The 18,718-nt window shown below is 43.3% G+C and overlaps 1 protein-coding gene across 1 annotated transcript in view; it reads right to left on the minus strand.

The window, feature by feature from the left end:
• Positions 1-18,718, minus strand: part of Sntb1 (syntrophin beta 1) — a 264,616-nt gene that overhangs the window by 21,911 nt on the left and 223,987 nt on the right. The window contains exon 4 of the mRNA XM_021216977.2: positions 9,243-9,382. Within this exon, the coding sequence (XP_021072636.1) occupies positions 9,243-9,382 (140 nt within the window). The remainder of the gene's footprint in view (positions 1-9,242; positions 9,383-18,718) is intronic.

Raw genomic sequence — 18,718 nt, forward strand, 5'->3', positions numbered from 1 at the left:
AATGAAGCTTTACTGTGAGTCTGAACTCAGGTCTGCCAAACCATCACCTCTATCTTCCACCAAATATAATTGGTTTATGAAAGTATTTTTTAAAAGAAAACTTCATTATTCATTTATTTCCAGTTAGCATGCAAAATAATGGGCTCCCTTTAAGCCATCATATGCATATCCCTGGGAATTTCTCACAATCCCCACCCCCTTCCTCTACCTCATTCTCTTCCCCTCTCTGACTGTCCACCTCCCCAGCTCCATTTTCTTTCCCTGCATATGAGGGGTTAAGGAAATATTTTTGAGATGTTTCGTTTGCTTGGTTTTACTTTTTACGGCTTTGCTAATTAGCCTTTAAAAGATGTCTTGGGTTGTGCTATGGTGCCCATCTGCAAAATTTAGTTGGTCCTGTGTTGGCAGTGTTTTAAAAGAGAGAGCAATGTATTTGTGAAGACCATGCAGAGAAAGGGTTAAAACATAATATTCGAGCACTTCCCTTGAGCCCATCTTACTCTTAAGAAGTTTACGTTGAATTATCATCACAAACCAAGTCAAGTAGGTTTAGACAGCGCCTCACTATTTATAGATGAGTAGTATGAGGCAAAAAGATAGGAAACTTGCCTAAGAATACAAGGCTGGCATTGGGAGCTAAGGTGTAAGCTTGTAGAATCTGTAACCTGCGAGGAGTATTTCTGTGATGAGATGGTACGCACCAGTTCACAGAGAGCCAAGGAAGAAGACCGCCAATACCAACAGAAACCTTCCTGGTACTATCCACAAGTACATGCTCACTTCACAGGGGGACCTGACGAGCAGTTTTCTTTCATTGTTAGATGAGATTTAGTGACAGAAAAAAGCAGGACTAGTCATGAGAGCTCCTAATCAAGAACGTATTGTAACCAGCGACCTCATACTCTTCTCGTCATGCTCTACCCGCATGATAGACAGTATGATCTCAAACCATGGGCCAAAAGAAACCATTTTTTATCTGATACTTGGTCACAAAAAGGAAGACGTATCTGATGCAGGAGGTAACAAAAGACGTACTTGGTGAATAAGAGGTTAGGGAAGCCGTCTATATTTCTATGCTAGGAAGGCCTCTACAAGGAGGGACCCCATTTTTCTCTAGTTCCCACCTCCCAGATCTTCCTGAAATGATTCTGCCAAGAAACTGAGAGCATCGTCAGCTCAGCCTCCCGTCTCAGAGGCCAGCTTTGTGTGCAACCAGAGAACAGCTCTAGCTACAGCCGGAGGGAACTCTGCCTTCCATAGATCATTTGGACGCCATGCGTAGATTGGCACGGAGGTACTATCTCTTGACTCAAAACGGTGGGAATGGCTTTGTTTCCATTGTCTAACCTATGAAAGTCTTCACATAGAGTTTCCAGAGAGAAGCTGAACAGGGGAAATGACCTACAGTGGCTGGTATCCCAGGTAAAGTCTATTAAAAACCTATTTCTCTAAAGCACATGATCCCATGGGCTTTCGAGTAAAGACATCTCATTGAGTGCATTTAACAAATGAGGGCTCTGGGAGACGGGAGGGTTGGTTAGCCTGGAGGTAGGCACTGTTCTGGAAGGAGAGAGACCAAGATGAGGATTCTTTGCTCTTACATTTCTAGACCACCATTCAGGGATACTGAATTGCCTGCCAGCTGGAGGGGATGAGGTGAGAAGGAACAGCTGAGCCACCTGAATATTCTGAACTTTCCAACTGCCAGATGGAGTTCAAAGTAATACCCATGGCCCAGACTTTATCCTTACGGGCATGGAGGTCTTGTACATATTCAGAATGAATTTCACTTTGGAGCTCAATAGTCAGCCTATGTTATTTGGGAGGATGATGGTGAATCGAGGAAGCATGTCCTACAGCTGTCCTTTAAGATTAGTGGTAAACACTAATATTTTTATATGTGTTCTGGCCTAACTAGCTACATGTATGCACTTGAAGGGGACTTCCTTTCTCATCCTCACATCAGATAAAGGTTTATGGCCTTAGATTTCTTTATGTGCTTTGCCCACAAACTATCCTTGGCATGCCTGTTACCTGTAAGCCTACATTCACATATTTTTTTGGCATCCTGCCTCGGAAGCTTTTCATACCCCATTCTCTGTTTGTGAGCTGACATCTATCCTTCTGGAGACTTGACTTTTAAGGGTCATCTGTCAGCTATCAGTTTCTTGAGCAATGGCCCTGAGTCTGGAGCTACTGAGCCTGCTTGTGCAGTTAGCATTAAGTCCCCAGAGATAATAGCTATCCAGCATCTGTAAATGCTGAAGGAGAGCCAGCCTTCCAACTGAGTGGGGTTGAGCCAAACTCTGAAGGAATCGTGTACTGGTATTCCTCAACTTATAATGGGATCGAATGCTGATAAACCCAGCACACCCGCAAAATATCAAGTCTACAACTCACTACATATACTTACCCTATTTAACACCATAACTTAGCAACATAGGGCACCATAGAATATGAGTTATTTCTACTAAGTTACAACATTTCTGCATTATCATAATATCAAAGAGTGATATATTGACTGATCTATTACAAGTCAGGCACTGTGTGTATAACAGTGCATGTGTTGTATGAAGCACTGACATAGAGATTTTGGTAGTTGGGGGAACATCCTGGAAGTGTGTTGTCTATCATATTAGCCACTAGCAGTCAGGAGCCATCTAGGAGAGGCCAAGGCTATCACAGGTAACAATGGCTCACCATTTTTGCACAGCTTATGATGGGTGATCTCTCTGAGAGGCAAGGTCCCAAGAAACTTCTTGCAGCTGATAGGTCTCTTCCTATCACTATTATATAGTCTAATGATTTCAGGGCATTAGCCCACCCTATTGGGCAGATTTCCTGCAGGTCAACATAAAGATAAACTTTCATGAATTAATGCTATTTAGATAAGTTAATGATTTTATAGAATTCCTGTTTTGATTAAAATAATCTTAGAAAGTTTTAAGAGATGGTTTTAGTTGCTTTGCTACAAAGATATAATAAAGTTAGAATCAAGACTAGAATGTTCCCACTCCTCATAAAATAGTAAGTAAAGGCTGAATAATAAGGAATACAATGAGCTTTCATAATTACACTAGAAAGAGAAATAGGCTTGGGACAAACTAGTGATCAAGGAAAACACTCATTCTAGGTCAGATCCAAGGACGAACCCATAGGTGTGCACTATGATAATGTGAGGCCATGTGAAACTGTTGCTTTGAACTTATAATGAGCTTATAAAATAAAACACTGCTTTGAACTTAATATTAACATCTTTCTGTAATTCCCCTTTTGTGTAACATTTTATCAATGAGAAAATTCTTTCTTATGTAGAGAACTTTCTGTCTAAAAGCTATAAAAGGCTAAAAGGGATAATAAAATTTGCTGTAGCCATTTCTGCTACATCCAGAATGTGTGTGTATGCCTGTGTCTATGTGTGTGCTCGAATTCTCCCTCTCTTTCTTTTCTTTTTTTCTCTGGTTCATGATGAGTTAATATGCTCCAAGCCTCTTGCCTGGCCAGCCTGAGCAAGAGAGAAAGGAACTCTAACAATTTGTCCTTTACTTAACTCCCTGCTGCTGCCAGCAGGAATTAATTATCAAATGTATATCTGTCGTCTGTCTATATATATGTATAGACATGCATATGTATAGTTAAAAGAGTTCAGAGTTTGTCACTGGGCATCCTTGCTAGTCCCAGATAATTAAGTTTTCTGACTCCATAAGCCAGCTGTCACTGTCACTGGGCTCCTATACTGCCATCATGACTCCAATCACCAGTGCCATATTCCTTTTTGCTACCTGGCTTTTGATAACTAGCTACACATGGCTCTTGAGTACTTGAATGTATTCAGTAAGACAGAAATTACACTTTTAGTTTTATTTACACTCGGTTTATGGAAGTAAGAGTGGGTGTCATGATGGAGAATGTAGAGTTCTCTGCAGGGTTTGGTGAAGGCTCCAAAACTATATCCCATCCATCTTGGTGGTTCCTGGCTCATCTCATCCTCCTTCCTTGTCCTCTTAGAAGTACCTGTTTAATATTTCCTTTCCCTTCAGTCATTGTCCTCTCTTCCACTGGAGCAGACCTAAGTGTAGCCTCTCTAGTTCTTCAAGTTCACCAAGTCACATTATTGCTGTGGTTGATCACATTATGGAAAACTTGAAAGCAACCTCACGGAAACAACTATGTCTTCCAGAAACTCAAGACTTTGTGCCCTCAAAGAAATATGGCTTTATTTTTATCTATTTGTTTCCCTTTTCTTTATCATAGAATTGGAACCACGTCTGAATTAAGCAAATACCCCCTGATCTTTGTGATTTTTATACCAATGGTAAGAATCTCTACTCTGATCATGCTTGTGATGGTCACTATCTCCCAAGAGCCTCAGTGGTCTCCAGGACTCAGACAAGCAGAGTGAACAGGCTAACCTGAGTCGACCTCCACTGGCTTTAGGATATGGTTTTCTTCTGACTGAGAGCTAATTTCCTCACTCTTCTGAGCCTTGTGTTCTGAGTCTGGAGGAGACACTGTACCACAGCCTTGTGGAACAGATGTAAGAGCTCTGGGAAAGACTTAGCCAAGTGTTGGGCACCTGGCCAGGACAGCTACTGATCTCATCTCCTTGATCTGCAAGGTCATGTCTGGGGGCTCTGACCCCACCACACTCTACTATCCAGGAAACAAAGGGCTCTGTGGGTGCATTTCTCTTCTTCCTGGGAAGCCTTGCTGTAGGTGGGAACCACCTACGCTGGTTCCCACCACCATTTTCTGGAGTGTTCTCACTCCAGCTTCAATTCAAACATTATTCTTCAGCCCTCTCCTCCAGGCAGTGTTCAGTATTTTGGTATTATTGTATTTAGTATAAATATTTCCTTAGCTGTTGGTGCCTGTTGGTATCAGGACCTCTGAAACACCCGTGACATCACATCAGCGAGACTCGCACACCTGTTGTCAAGGCAACAGCCACCATAGTCCCAGAATCCACTTGGCTCATCTCCCACCTTTACCTGTGACTATGTCACCATCTGTATATAAAGAAAGGCCCCTCTGATCTCTCTCTCTCTCTCTCTCTCTCTCTCTCTCTCTCTCTCTCTCTCTCTCCCCCACCCTTCTCTTTCCACTGGCACCTTGACCTTTTCTCTCTCAATAAACCTCATGTGGAACTTTTTGGCCTGGTGTGGTCTTCCTGAAGCAGTGTGAAGAACACAGCAGTGCCTGTCAATATATTTGTTCTGGGAGTTTGAACTTTATTTCACCTCTTTAGCCTTTGCCCTAATTATAACTTCTGGGATGTAGCACATGAATGTTGAAGAATGAATGAATGAAAGAAAGAAAACACAGTCTCCATTGGTCATTATTCCCAGAAGCTGTGAAGAGGAACCTGAGAATGAGCTGGAATTAGTTTTATCTCCATGGTTCCCCAGAGTTACCCGGAAACTATTCTATTTGTACCTTCCCTCCTGACAACTGCTTTAGGACGTGTCAGCTCAGTGTCCCCTCTGAGTAATTGGAACCATGTCTATGCACTAATCTTTCTTTGGTTTTCGCTGCAGGAATTCCTTGTTATGTGAACATGAATACTGTGGCTATAAATCATACAGTGAAGGTGACCAGCCTGAGTTAGCTTGGTATATCCCCACCTCTGTGTAAGCATGTTAAGATGGTTACTCCAGCCTTTAATAATGCTGTACTGTGCCTTAATAATTAAATTTTGCCACAGGTTTTGAAGCATGGAAGATCAAATCCATTTTTTTATGTTTATATAATGATGTAGAGATGCCCCCTCTTCCTTGAAAATCTCCCTGAAATTTACTGGGGGACTCAAAATTTCTATTTCAAGTCAGCAAAGCTTTGCTGGTGTCTACCATGAACTCCAGCGGGAAGTCAGAAGAATTTCATCTCTGTTAAGTGTTGTTGTTGTTATCTATTGTTCCAGCCTATTCAACTGCCTCTGGTTCTCGCTCATGTGACTAAGCTTTGATGATGCTCGTGAGGACTAGGGGCTTGTGTGTCTGCCTCAAGACAGTGCCTAAAGCATAGGTGCACACTGATGAGTCTGCTGGACCAAACTCTAAAAGGAGCCTTCCCCACATTGTCCCCACAGCTCACCCAACAGAAAAGTGAGGGTTCTTATCGACAGAGACTATGTCAGGAAGGGGAAAATTAGGTTTACATGGCCAAATTCTAAGAAAAATGACAGTGGCACAGAAAGAATTAGATTAGGACAGACCTCTGTTACAAACCACACACAGAAAGGGCTGGGAGCTGAAGCCAGGTCTGGGAATTTTCAGCTACTTCAACACAACATTCAAGTTTAATTCACTGTGTTCTAAGGACACAGGAATTTAAGAAGAGGACACAACAATGATGCACTCCGATTGTATTTTATGACATGGCTGATAGCAAGAATGCTGCAATGAACATGGAAGACATCTATCTCCTTGAGATACCAGGTTCAATTCCTTTCAATACATCTCCAGAAGTGAGATTGCTAAGGCAAATAAGGCAAATAGTAATTTTATTTTAACGGTTAGAGGACTCTCTACACTGTTTTTCATAGTGTCTACCTCACTTTATAATCCCAACAAGGGCTCCTTAAACGAGAATTTTAAAAAATTATATTTTTTGAGACCTGGGGGCAGGCAGCAGAAGACACCCAGTGCCCTGCCATGGCCTCCTGAGGCAGGGCTGTGGCCACCACTATAAGAAACAAATGTATGATGGAGAGGTAGGATAGAAAAAGGGCTTGGGTCACTTCTCCAGCTCTGCCCTTTGTAGCACACACCTTGTCTTCTAGGTGCCAGCTGCCTGTACTCCATTGCTGCTGCTGTTCTTGATGATCATCTCATGGTACTGGCATCTCCAAAACACTGCTGCCTTCTGCTGCAACTGGACTGCACTTTTACAAATAGCCTCCCATAAGCCCTTTTCATGGTGCTAAGCCTCAACTTCTCTGCATGATGCCTTCTGTCCTGGGCCTTCAACTGCCACTGAGGCTACACCTTTACCAGTGGCCTCTCCTGGCCTCTCACAGTGCCAAGCATCAGCTGCTATCCCTTCATGTTTCAAAGCCAGTTCCATTTGGGTGACTCTATCCATTGCCAAGTCTGGCTGCCAATGCCAGGTACAATGATGGCTGCCTCTAGAGCACAGCTTCTTTGTGCTCTCAGGAGACACTTCCCAGAAGATTTCACCTTACTGATGTCGGTTCTTTTAAATCACTGCTAATTTCTCAGTTCCAGCAAACCAGCATCAATTGTCCCACTAATGCAAAGGTATCGATTTAGTAGTTCTGGTATCTTGTTAATCACAGCTGATTCTTCAGCCCCAGCTAACCAAAACCACAGAATCTCACAATCAAAATAGCAATGGCCCCGATAAGAGTCTTTAATCTTCCCTCTGAAATTTCACAAGCCAGACCTCTATCGTTTGCACTGTTCTCAACATTATCTTCCAAGCTCCTCCAGAACATCCCACAGAGCTCTTTAACACCCAATGGGATTTCTAGCTCAAAGTTCCAAAGTCCTTCCACAGTCTTCCCCAAAACATGGTCAGGTTGTCACAGGAATACCCCACTCCTGGTACCAATTTGTCTTAGTCAGGATTTGTATTCCTGCACAAAACATCATGACGAAGAAGCAAGTTGGGGAGGAAAAGGTTTATACTTCCACATCATAAAAGGAGGTCAGGACAGGAACTCACACAGGACAGGGACTTGGAGGCAGATGCTGATGTAGAGGCCATGGAGGAATGCTGCTTACTGGCTTGCTTCCCCTGGCTTGCTCAGCTTGCTTTCTTATAGAACCCAGGACTATCAGGCCAGGGATGGCACCACCAACCACGGGCTGGACTCTTCCCCCTTGATCACCAATTGAGAAAACGCCTCACAGCTGGAGCTCATGGAGGCATTTCGTCAACTGAGGCTCCTTTCTCTGTGATAACTCTAGCTTTTGTCAAGTTGACACTCAAAACCAGTCACTACAGGGTTCTTCTAGGAGTTCCTTGATTTCAGATGTTATGTTTTAAATCTATTTTGAGTTGTTTCTATATAGTTTCAAGTAATAAACCAGTTTTATTTGTTTACATGGGGAGACTCAGTTTCCCCAACGCCATTTACTGATGTGACTGTGCTTTCCCTATTATGTCTTCTCTTCTTGGCACCCTTGTCAAAGACCAGTGGACTGTACATGGGTGGATCTATTTCTGACATCCCACTGTCTTTCATGACTATGCATAATATTGTATCAGTATCATTTGCTTTTTTCGTCTCCACTGACTTAGTCATGTATTTGAAATCAGTGAATGTGAAGTCTCCAAATTCTCCTCTAGAAGGAAAATGTAATGTGGCATGGCATGTGTGTGTGTGTGTGTGTGTGTGTGTGTGTGTGTGTGTGTGTGTTTGCGTGCGCACACGCATAATTGAATGTTATTTTGCCTTAAAAAAAAGGAAAGTTCAGCTAAGTCAGAAACATAAGGATAAATGCTGTGTGGTTCAAAATAAATGAGGAGTTTAAATTGTGAAACTCGTAGTAATAGAAAGTTTCATGTTTGTTACCAGGAGCTGATATGAGGAAGAAGCTGATAGGTGCTGGTCAAAGGATACAATGTTTCCACCATGCAAGCTCAAGAGGGACTTCCTGAAGGTGGCATTGACTGTGGAGATGGTCAACAGCCCTCTGCACCAATTAGATGTTTTACATGTACAGTTTGTGTGTGTGTGTGTGTGTGTGTGTGTGTGTGAATCACAGCCCAGTGAGCTGGTCTAAGATGCAGTTCACACAAGTAGCTAGTACACAGTGAACATTCGACGAAACAGACAGAACATTCGACAAAAACGTGGAGGAAGTTATTTTAGGGAAACTCTCACAAAGGAAAAAGTCAGTTACACAAGCTCTTTGAATAAAGGCTCTGGTGAATAAAGGCCCATGAATGATGAGTGCATTCAGATACTAATACTGGGAACGCACGAATCTAGTTCATTTCTAAGAGAATAATCCGGGAAAATTTCCAGTCTGGGACATCACGCAAATGTCCTGGTTCCATGATAACAGATGAGTATTTTGTTGCTTGTCTCCATGTAGTCTTGTGTTTAACCACAGGTAGTAACATACCTGGCTAAGTATGTGCACCTATATCTTTAAAGAGCTCTCAGCCCCTGCCATACCGTTAGACAGCACTAGAGTGTGTTGACATAATCATGATAGATTCAAACAGCATCACACTTGCAACACAGCACCCGAACCCGCAGCCAAGGCTACCTGGTAGCAAGAAGTGGGTACGAATGCACCGGGCTGAACCAGGCCTCTTTCCTCCGTGGCATGCTGTCGTAGATCAAAAGATCTTTCTCAGTCAGAACAACCAGGGCTGGTTTCCACTGTTTCTCGCTCTCTCCGGGCACCTGAAACAGAAAGCAGGGAACTGTGAAACAGCTGGAGGACAGGATGAACAGAGAAGAGATGTGAGCATCCCTTCAGTCAGAGGGCGGAGCAAGACGAGTGTCCTTTGGATCAGACTTCAATAGTTGAATTGGAAAGAAAGAACTCCACCATGATCCTAGCCATTCCTGATCATTGAAAATGCCTCAAGGGTCCTAGATGGCCTTTCTGTGCAGCCGAGAAGCAATGAAGCCACTGTGTAGCTCACCTGTCAGTCTGTGCCGACTTGTTATTTCACAGTGGGAGGCAAATGCTTGGGGGAGTTAGTGCTCTCCTCTCCTGCTCTAGTAGGGCACATTTAGCATGAAAACATTTGAAAACATTTCCAAAGTCACTGAGATATATCCTGTGGAGCCATGTGTCTCCTCGTTTGGGTATGAGACGTGCAGTCTCTTAAGTCCTGCTCTGGAATTCCTCTGGGGATTTAGGCATCACTTAAACAGTTCTCTTCTTCGTTGACTGTTCAGTTTTACTCAGTGAAGAGTACGTACTTAACTCAAGGACCAGGATGACCAAGCAGAGAGCATCAATTGCATAATGGTACTTGATGCATTTTTGCATCCCTTTCCATTGCTGAGCCCTGCAGAGATCTCCAAGAGCTATTCTTTTTGTCCCAGTGTTGAGTCCCCTGAACTCCTCAAATGTCCATAACAGTGCTCTTTGGAACACGGGGACCCGGATTAAGCTTGTTGGGAATGCAGAATCTCAGGCCCATCCAAATGTATGTTTATTGGTATGTACAGGTGATGTGTGTGCTTTTTGAGGTGGTGGCACACGCCTTTAATCCCAGCACTCGGGAGGCAGAGGCAGGCGGGTTTCTGAGTTCGAGGCCAGCTTGGTCTACAGAGTGAGTTCCAGGACAGCCAGGGTTATACAGAGAAACCCTGTCTTGAAAAAACAAAAACAAAAAACCCAAAAACAATGACAACAAAAAAACAACAACAAAAAGAAAGCACTGCTCCAAGTTGGGTCAAAGATTCTCTTTGAGAGAGTTAGCTCCTTGGTGCAGACAACTTGTGCATAAGCCATCACTCAAGGTCTATTAATAAAAGTAAACCTAACCATAAGCCAAATTCCTATTATAGCTCATTCCTCCTCCTCTAGATTTTAAAAGTATGTATGTATGTATGTATGTATGTATGTATGTATGTATGTTATGTATGTATGATGTATATGTATTTATTTTACCCATGTATTCTTTAGCATAGATGTGGAGACTGGAGGACAATTTGCAGGAGCCAGTTCTCTCCTTCTACCATGTAGGTTCTAGAGACCAAATTTATGTTGTCAGTTTTAGAGGTAAGCACCTTAACCTGCTAAACCACCTTGTCTGTCCATTCCTTTCATTCTAATCATTTACCATTTACATATACATATACTGTATATATACTGTATGTATATATATAAAATCATTAATATATGTATATGTAATATAACCATTACTATACATATTAAAATAAAATTTTACTTATTGATTGAAATACATTTTTATTTCTATATACTGCTATTTTTTTTCTCCTGACACAGAATCTCACATAGGCTCCCTCCTCCTGCCCCAGCCACTTATGGGCTGAGATGACAGGCTTACACTATCATGCCTGGCTTCAGTATCATACTGAGTACCACAGAGAAATCTGCACAGAGGCGAGGTACATGCAAGTGCCCTCCTTTCCCACCAGCACCATGGCCGATGTGTTAGTAACAAGTGTCCAAAGTAGAGAAAAACGTACAGCTGGGTGCTCGGGTTGGCTTTTCTAAGTTCTCTGTGGAACCTGAGGGTAGTTCTGGTATTCGTGAGTGGTCTTGACTCCCGCTCCTTCCCTGCCCATGCTGACAAACACATGTACCCTCAAAGGTGAGTAGTGTGGACCCCGTAGCTAGGAAGCCAGAGCACCAATCCTGCTCCACAGCTTGCTAGCTGTCAATCATCCGACTCCTTTGTATTTTAGTTTCTGCACGGGTAAAATGGCAACTCAGCCTCCGAGCAGTGGATGGTGTGAAGAAGACACAGGAGTTAACATCTGCAGAAGGCTTAATGCAAGCACAGAGCAAGCACCAGGGAGGTACGTGCCGAGCAGCCCCTGTCGCCCGACGCTACTCAGGTGATTAAATAGGGCAGTGAGTAGGATGTGCTTAGCAGCTGCCAGGTGATAGAGATGTTGTAGAGCATCTGCTAATTTTTAAAAATAATGTTGAAAATGTGTCCTTTAGATTTGGAATGGATAAAATGAAGACGATGTTTTTCCTTGGGGGAAATTAAAAGACGAATCAATGATAGATACCTTTTATGCCAACAAAGGAATGTTTTCCCTCTACTTTCCCCCAGCTCCCTGCCCCGGAAGAACTCTTCTTTAACATTGAATATACCACCGCCTTCCAGCAATTCCAAACAAAGACTTGCTTCCTAAAGAACATCCTCATCTTAGAGTTTGTAAAGCTATGTCTACTAGAATGGGAATGACTGCCTGGTGGTTTATCTTCCCTCCCTTTAGTATTTTATGCACACCGAAAGTATCTACCTTTAGCTTCTTGACTTTGTACCACTTTCCTTCAACAGAGCAAGAGCATCTGCAGAAGATCAAATTAGATTGAGAAGGAGAAGTACCAGACGCTACAAGGTGAATATGCAATGGATCTCGAGGCAATTAAGTTGTGGTTTGGGGAAATAGATCGAAGTAAAAATTTCCAGCTTCTACATTAAACTTAGTAAATTACCTTTCCAGGTCATTAACTAGGACTGGAGAAGCTACGAAATAACCCTCCCAGTGTGGCTATCCTACTTACCAAGTCAGCTCTGATCCATGAATGTTGACTGAAATCAGTCATTTAACTATGAACATGAAAAAAAATCATGATTCTTCAGAAATAATTTGAAGTTTTCAGAATATATATATATATATATATATATATATATATATATATTGTATATATATATATATATATTGTTCTTTTTACTGTTTATGTTTTTATTTGAACCAAGCTGCACTAAGCAAGACCTTAATTTTCCCCCTGCATGGTAGAAGAGTACCACAGGGCAAATGCATCTGCTAGCAGAGTCCCAGTGTGTGAACATCATCCCACTCACTGTGTGGGGTGATGTTACTCATAACGTTTATTCAGAAAGCTCTTAGAGAAAATTTTACCTCTGGATTGATTAGTAAGTGCCACACACAAGGAAGTAGTCTCATTTCTGTGTGGGGCAGTGTTTTCCGTAAGAAAACTGCTGCAAGATTGGAGAAGCACCTCCATTCTTTAAAAAGAAATTACTCTGAAATAGAATACTCAATGCCCTTATCTCCAGGAATAAAAAGGAGTACTGGGGTCACTCAGATTTGTTGTTGTTGTTGTTTTTGCTTTTTTGTATTTGTTTTTTGTTTTTTGTTTGCTTGTTTTAATTGTTTCTTCTTTTAACGTAATGTATTTATTATTATCTTTAATCTTATTATTTTTCCACTCCAGTCATTATCCCCCTCCCAGTCACCCCTCCAACAATTCTTCATCCCTTTCTTCCTCCTCCCTGTCTCCAATAGGATATCCCCTCCCCACTCCCTGGGACCTCAAGTCTCTTGAGGGTTAGGTGCATCTCCTCTGACTGAGGCCAGACCAGGCCGTCCTCTGCTCTGTATGCCAGATTTGACTTTTATCCTGATCCTTTACAATGGGTCTCTCAATACTTGCATTGAGGGGCGGTGGACCATGAAGCCTGGTAAGTTCAAGCTAAAGCCAAGGAGTCCCAGAGACCCCAAAGGAACAGCTTCACCTGCTCCCCACACCAGGCCCCTGTCACATCACCTCAGACCCCCAGAGAGATCTGTGGCCATCGGTCACGAAGGGGCAAAGTCCCAAGCCCTTCCTCCTGTACAGGAGGCAAGTCCCTAACATCTCAGACCAAGACAATATAGACTTGAGCACAGTCACATAGACCCAAAACAGTTCTCCATGCTAATGAGGTTCCACACTAATGAGGCCCTCAGGGCTTAACCAATAAGCTTCTGTTCCCACACACTCCTCCCCCCTGGGAAAGGTATTTAACCTCAGGCCTACCCTGAGAAGTGGGGTATGGTTTTACACATCTACATTCTGCCCTGACAAAAATACTTCGGGCAGTAAATATTCCTGGTGGCACGCCGACCTCTGTAGTCACTGGGTCAGTGACACAGCAATGTGTCTAGTGGTATGCACCATTCCAGCGGCTGACATACTTTACGGTTTATTCAAGTTACCTATGTGAATCTCTTAAAATAGTACTGTGAGAAAACTCTGAAGGGCTACCTTCCGCTAGCATCACATGTAGACCTGTTGTTTTCATTCTGTATAAACTCTTCAGAGCAGCAGGCTGCCCGTGAGAACAACCAACTTAGCAAGAGACAAAAAGCCATAGTAAAGACCATGCTTTTGGGTACCAGAGAGATGGCACAGGGGCTAGAGTGGTTAAGTCATTTAGTATGCAATCATCTGGAACTGATCAAATCCCTAGGGCCCACACAGGAGTAGGGTAGGCATAGATGCCACCAGTAGTCCCAGCATTCAGAGGGCATGGCCAAGGAATCTCCAGGGCAAGATGGCTACCTGGATTAGCCAGGCATGCTTCAAGTTCAGCAAGACACTCTGCCTGTTAGAGGAGAGAGCAATTGGAGAAGAAATGGCTAGGATGACTATTCTGTTGAGTAAGGATAGCGATGGCAGAGTCAAGATATGAATGGGCTAGAACAAGAATTGCTTGCCTCTCCTGACTTGATGTCCTCACTGGCCTATGACAAAGTGGGTTTGAGTTAGTGCTAATGGCCTTCAAAGCTCCATCATTTTAAAACTCTCTCTCCCCCTCCCCCTCCCTCTCCCCTCCCCTCCCCTCCCTCTCCTTCTCCATCTCTCTTTCTCTCTCCCCCTCCCTCCCCGTCCCTCTCCTTCTCCATCTCTCTTTCTCTCTCCCCCTCCCTCCCCGTCCCTCTCCTTCTCCATCTCTCTCTTTCCTTCATGCACATGCGCGCGTGCGCGCGCACGCGCGCACACACACACACGTGTGTGTGTGTGTGTGTGTGTGTGTGTGTGTGTGTGTGTGTGTGTCTGTGTGTCTGTGTGTCTGTGTGTCTGTGTCTGTGTGTCTGTGTGAATACTTGAGGGAATCAGTTCTCTTCTGCTACAATGTAGGATGCAGGGATTGAACTCAGATCTTTCATCTTGGCTGCAAGCACCTTTAGCCACTGGGTCATTTCACCAGCCCCAAATTCATTTTTTTTTTCTTTTAAGTTAAAGCTCTCTGCCATCAAGCCACCACGATTCTTGCTTTACCACTCCTCTTGGTTTTAGGTCTCTTTTTAAACCCTCATCTGACTCGGTCTTCCCAATACTCCTTTCCCACTTTATATTTAAGCAATGTTAGTAGAACAGGTTCGTGAGGGGTATGGACAGAGACCTGAACTCCAACGTAGTGTGTTCTCAGATGCTATCACATGCTGAAATAGCCCCCCTGCCTGCACACCTTGTGAGGACGAAGTGAGAGACATAGAGCGGGTGCTAGGTGGGTTTGCTTGTCCCTTTGCATGGTTTTGGGGACTGACCTAACTAGGGTGTCGAGTGAATAAAGAAAAGACAAACACGTGGAGATACAGAAGAGCTGCAATCAGGTGGACTGGGATCTCTGGTTGAGAAGCCACAGCATCCAGGAAGCTCGGTGCATTTATTGTATACGGTTGAACGTGGAGGCAAGAGTACCTCGTAAGTATGAACAAGGAGGTAGGGTTATTATACATAGCTGAGAGGTGGGTGTACCTTATCTCAGTGGGCACTGTCTTTAGGGGAGCACTCCTCAGGCTTTAAACATCTGAGAGAGGAAAGCTGTGGTGTCTAGTTCCCATGCACACTGTCAATAATCACAGCCTGACCCAAAGGGTTTGCTATCCTCTGACTGTCATCTGGGAAAGGTTTTGTAACACCTGTAGGTCGGGGGCATTGGTGTCCTTGACGCGGCCTTGCTCAAGTCAGACAAAACACACTTCTGGAGGACTTCCCTTATTTCTTGCACTCCCATGTCTCTCCTTGAAGTACTTTCTCTCCTACTTGGGCAGCTTAGAAACAAAGACTCAAATGTAGGGACAGTGACTGATAGCAAGGGAGAAAGTTCTGGAAAAGTTGATGACAACTTTTAAATTGGAGATGCTGGTTATCTTGGCTAACTCCAGAACTGTCTGCTTCCCCTCAGGTTGCCAGCTCTTTGGGACAAAGGAGGAGATACCAGTGTAATAATAATCAGCATTTATCAGATTCAGAATGCTTCACAGACACCAGGTAATTAACCCCCGTAGCATCTTCAGATGGAACACAGGCAAAGTGCTCAGCAAGGCCCGCTCACATCTCCAGCTTCTGCTAGCCCTGGCTAAACAATATGGAGGACCCAGCAACTGGGAACCACAGACAGTTAAAGGCAAAGGGTAATGGGAAGTCAGAAAGGACAACTTAAATTTTAAAGGAAGAAAGGGACATGGGGAGATGACTTAAACCACTTGCTGTGCAAACCTGAGGAGCTGAGTTCTGATTCCCCACACTGTAAAAAACACACGATGGTTTACATCTGTGATACGTGTACAAGGGAGGCAGAGATGGGATTCCTGAGGCTCACTGGACAACGAGTGTTGCAAATCAGTGAGCTTCAGGTTCACTGAAAGATGTTGTCTAAAAAAATTCAGGTTGTGAGTGCTAAATATACCTGATGCTGATCTCTGGCCTCCACGTGTACATGCGTGACATACATACATAGACACATAGAAGTAGATACATACATGCATACACACAGCCACTCAGCCACACACATGCACACACACACACACACACACACACACACACACACACACACGCATGCACGCACATGAGTGCCTATGTAACAAATTAGGCAGGGAAAACATGTATAGGAACTAGAAAAAGAAGGTATAAGACAGCATTGTCCAGACCAAACATGGATGAGGATGTGGTGCCATCAAATTTCTCATATATTTGTTTGGAATGCACAGTGTAGGGATTTCTTTGAAGGTTTAACATGCACATATCATTTTGACTCAGCTACTTCTTGCATTTGTATTAATCTAAGAGAAATTAAAATATACGGCTGTATGTGATGCTTAATTTTCACTGTAACTTGACCATGGCTTTAGAATCACCCAGAAGATATACCTATGGGCATGTCTACAATAGCATTTTCAGAGAAGTTTAACTGAGGAGGGAAGGCCCATTTGGAATGGGGACACTACCATCCCATAGGCTACTGAATAAAAAAGAGACATCAAGTGTACTACCAATATGCATCTCTCCGTGCTTCCTGCCTGTGAACGCACACTGAGCAGCTGCATCAAGTTCCTGTTGCCATGCCGTCTTTACCACAAGGGATCGTGAGCCAGCGTGTACCCCCTTGCTTCAGTGGTTTTCACCAGATCTTTTGTTCCGACAATGAGAAAAGCAACTAGAATGCCACAGAAATACACAGGGACAGCCTTAATAACATTATTTTAAATATGTGTTTCCCAGAACTGAATGTCTATCAATAGGCGAATAAGTAACTAAATACTATATATCTACATAATGAGAATAGAGGGAAAACAAAATCAAAGAATGAACTATTCATGTATTTCATAACATAGATAAATTCAAACAATTTTGCAATGTAAAATAAGCCACGTCTGAATTATATATGGTGCACCATTCAATTTACACAGAGTCTAGAAAATATAATCTAATTCATTGGATAGTCATCTCTTGAGGAAGGAAAAAAAATGAGATATTGTTGTTTGGGAAAAGCAGTTTCCAAAAACAGTAATACATTATAATAAACTTTGTATTTTCCTAAGATATACACACATGAAGAATTATCCATCAAGAATGGAATTTTAGGTAGTTTTGTTTCATTAGGTTACAATAAACCATGAACAAGCACTGCTAATTTAATTTATTAAATTTTATAATAAAACATTTTAGAGAAATACAGCTCCTCCCCAGATTGCTGAGAGAATGGTACTGACGTAAGGCTTGGGTTTACTGTTTAAACAAGGTCACAAAATCACTAGAATCCCTGGGAGTCATGGTGTACTGTTCCCAGACTTCCTGGGGAATAACAGAGTCTGGGAATCCATCATAATCAAGGGGCTGAAACCCAAAGCACTTCAGAGTTCCTTACTCCCTCTCCACATTTGCAAGCAGAGCTGGTTTCTTATGAACTGTTGTATTTACCAAGTGTGTGAAGGTCAGATGCTAATACTCTCTAACAGGGACCTTTGGTGACTCTATTAGAGGTAACGTTGTGTTCCATGGGACATCGTAATGGAGCCAACCTCAGGGCAGAGCACATATCCATTGAGATAGGCATACAGCTTGGTTTGAAATCTCCGTTCACTGAATCACATTAGAGAGGGATGCGGTGGGGAGCTCAGCAGTCTGTTCTCTTCCACTGAGCCACTCACTACACAGGAGCGTGTCAATCACAAGAACTTGGCCTCTCCACAGCTTGCTTCATCTATTTGCCACAGCACTCTCTATGGGATTCCAACTTGTTCTCTCATGCAAAAAAAGAAAATGGGATTGGATCCCCCGTGGCTTATTCCATGGCTATATGTGAGTTCAGAATAAACGGTTAAGTCAGATTAAGATCTCAGACCTGTCTTCCTGGTGAGACTGTGACTTATCTATCCTAAGTTTAGGAGGGTTGTCCACTAGCTCTTCTCAGCCACCTGAAAACAGAATGGCAGCCTTGCTGAGCACTTACTAGATATGGGGAGGAGGGTTATCTCCCTCCTTTAAGCTCCTTTGTCCACCGTCATCTAATGAACTTCTCTCAGGAACAGAAGTATCAGTAGCCTGATTATTCCAACATAGGAACTATATTCAAATGTGTTTTAGTGACAGGCATAGTTACGCATGTCTGGAGCTCTGTCTGTGGTCACCATCAAGTCTCTGCAACTGCAAAGCTAGAGAATGCACACTGAGCGGATCCTAGTCTGACCATCGCCTCCCTTTGCAGACCCACGATCCTGGAATGCACAGCAGGTGAACAAGACATATCACTTAGGTCAAGTTCTAAAATGACACATGATGAACCTGTGGCCCATGGTATGCATACACCCTAGGGGAACTATGAATGTGGCCTAGCACAAGGTTTGTAAACTTTCTTAAGACACCATGAAAGCCGAGCATGGTGGCACACGCCTTTAATCTCAGCACTCGGGAGGCAGAGGCAGGTGGATTTCTGAGTTAGAGGCCAGCCTTGTTAGCACCAGGACACTGCAAGGCCTGGCCCAACCATGTGACACTAGACCTGC

Source organism: Mus pahari, chromosome 17, assembly GCF_900095145.1.
Source record: "Mus pahari chromosome 17, PAHARI_EIJ_v1.1, whole genome shotgun sequence".
Classification (NCBI taxonomy): Eukaryota; Metazoa; Chordata; class Mammalia; order Rodentia; family Muridae; genus Mus; species Mus pahari.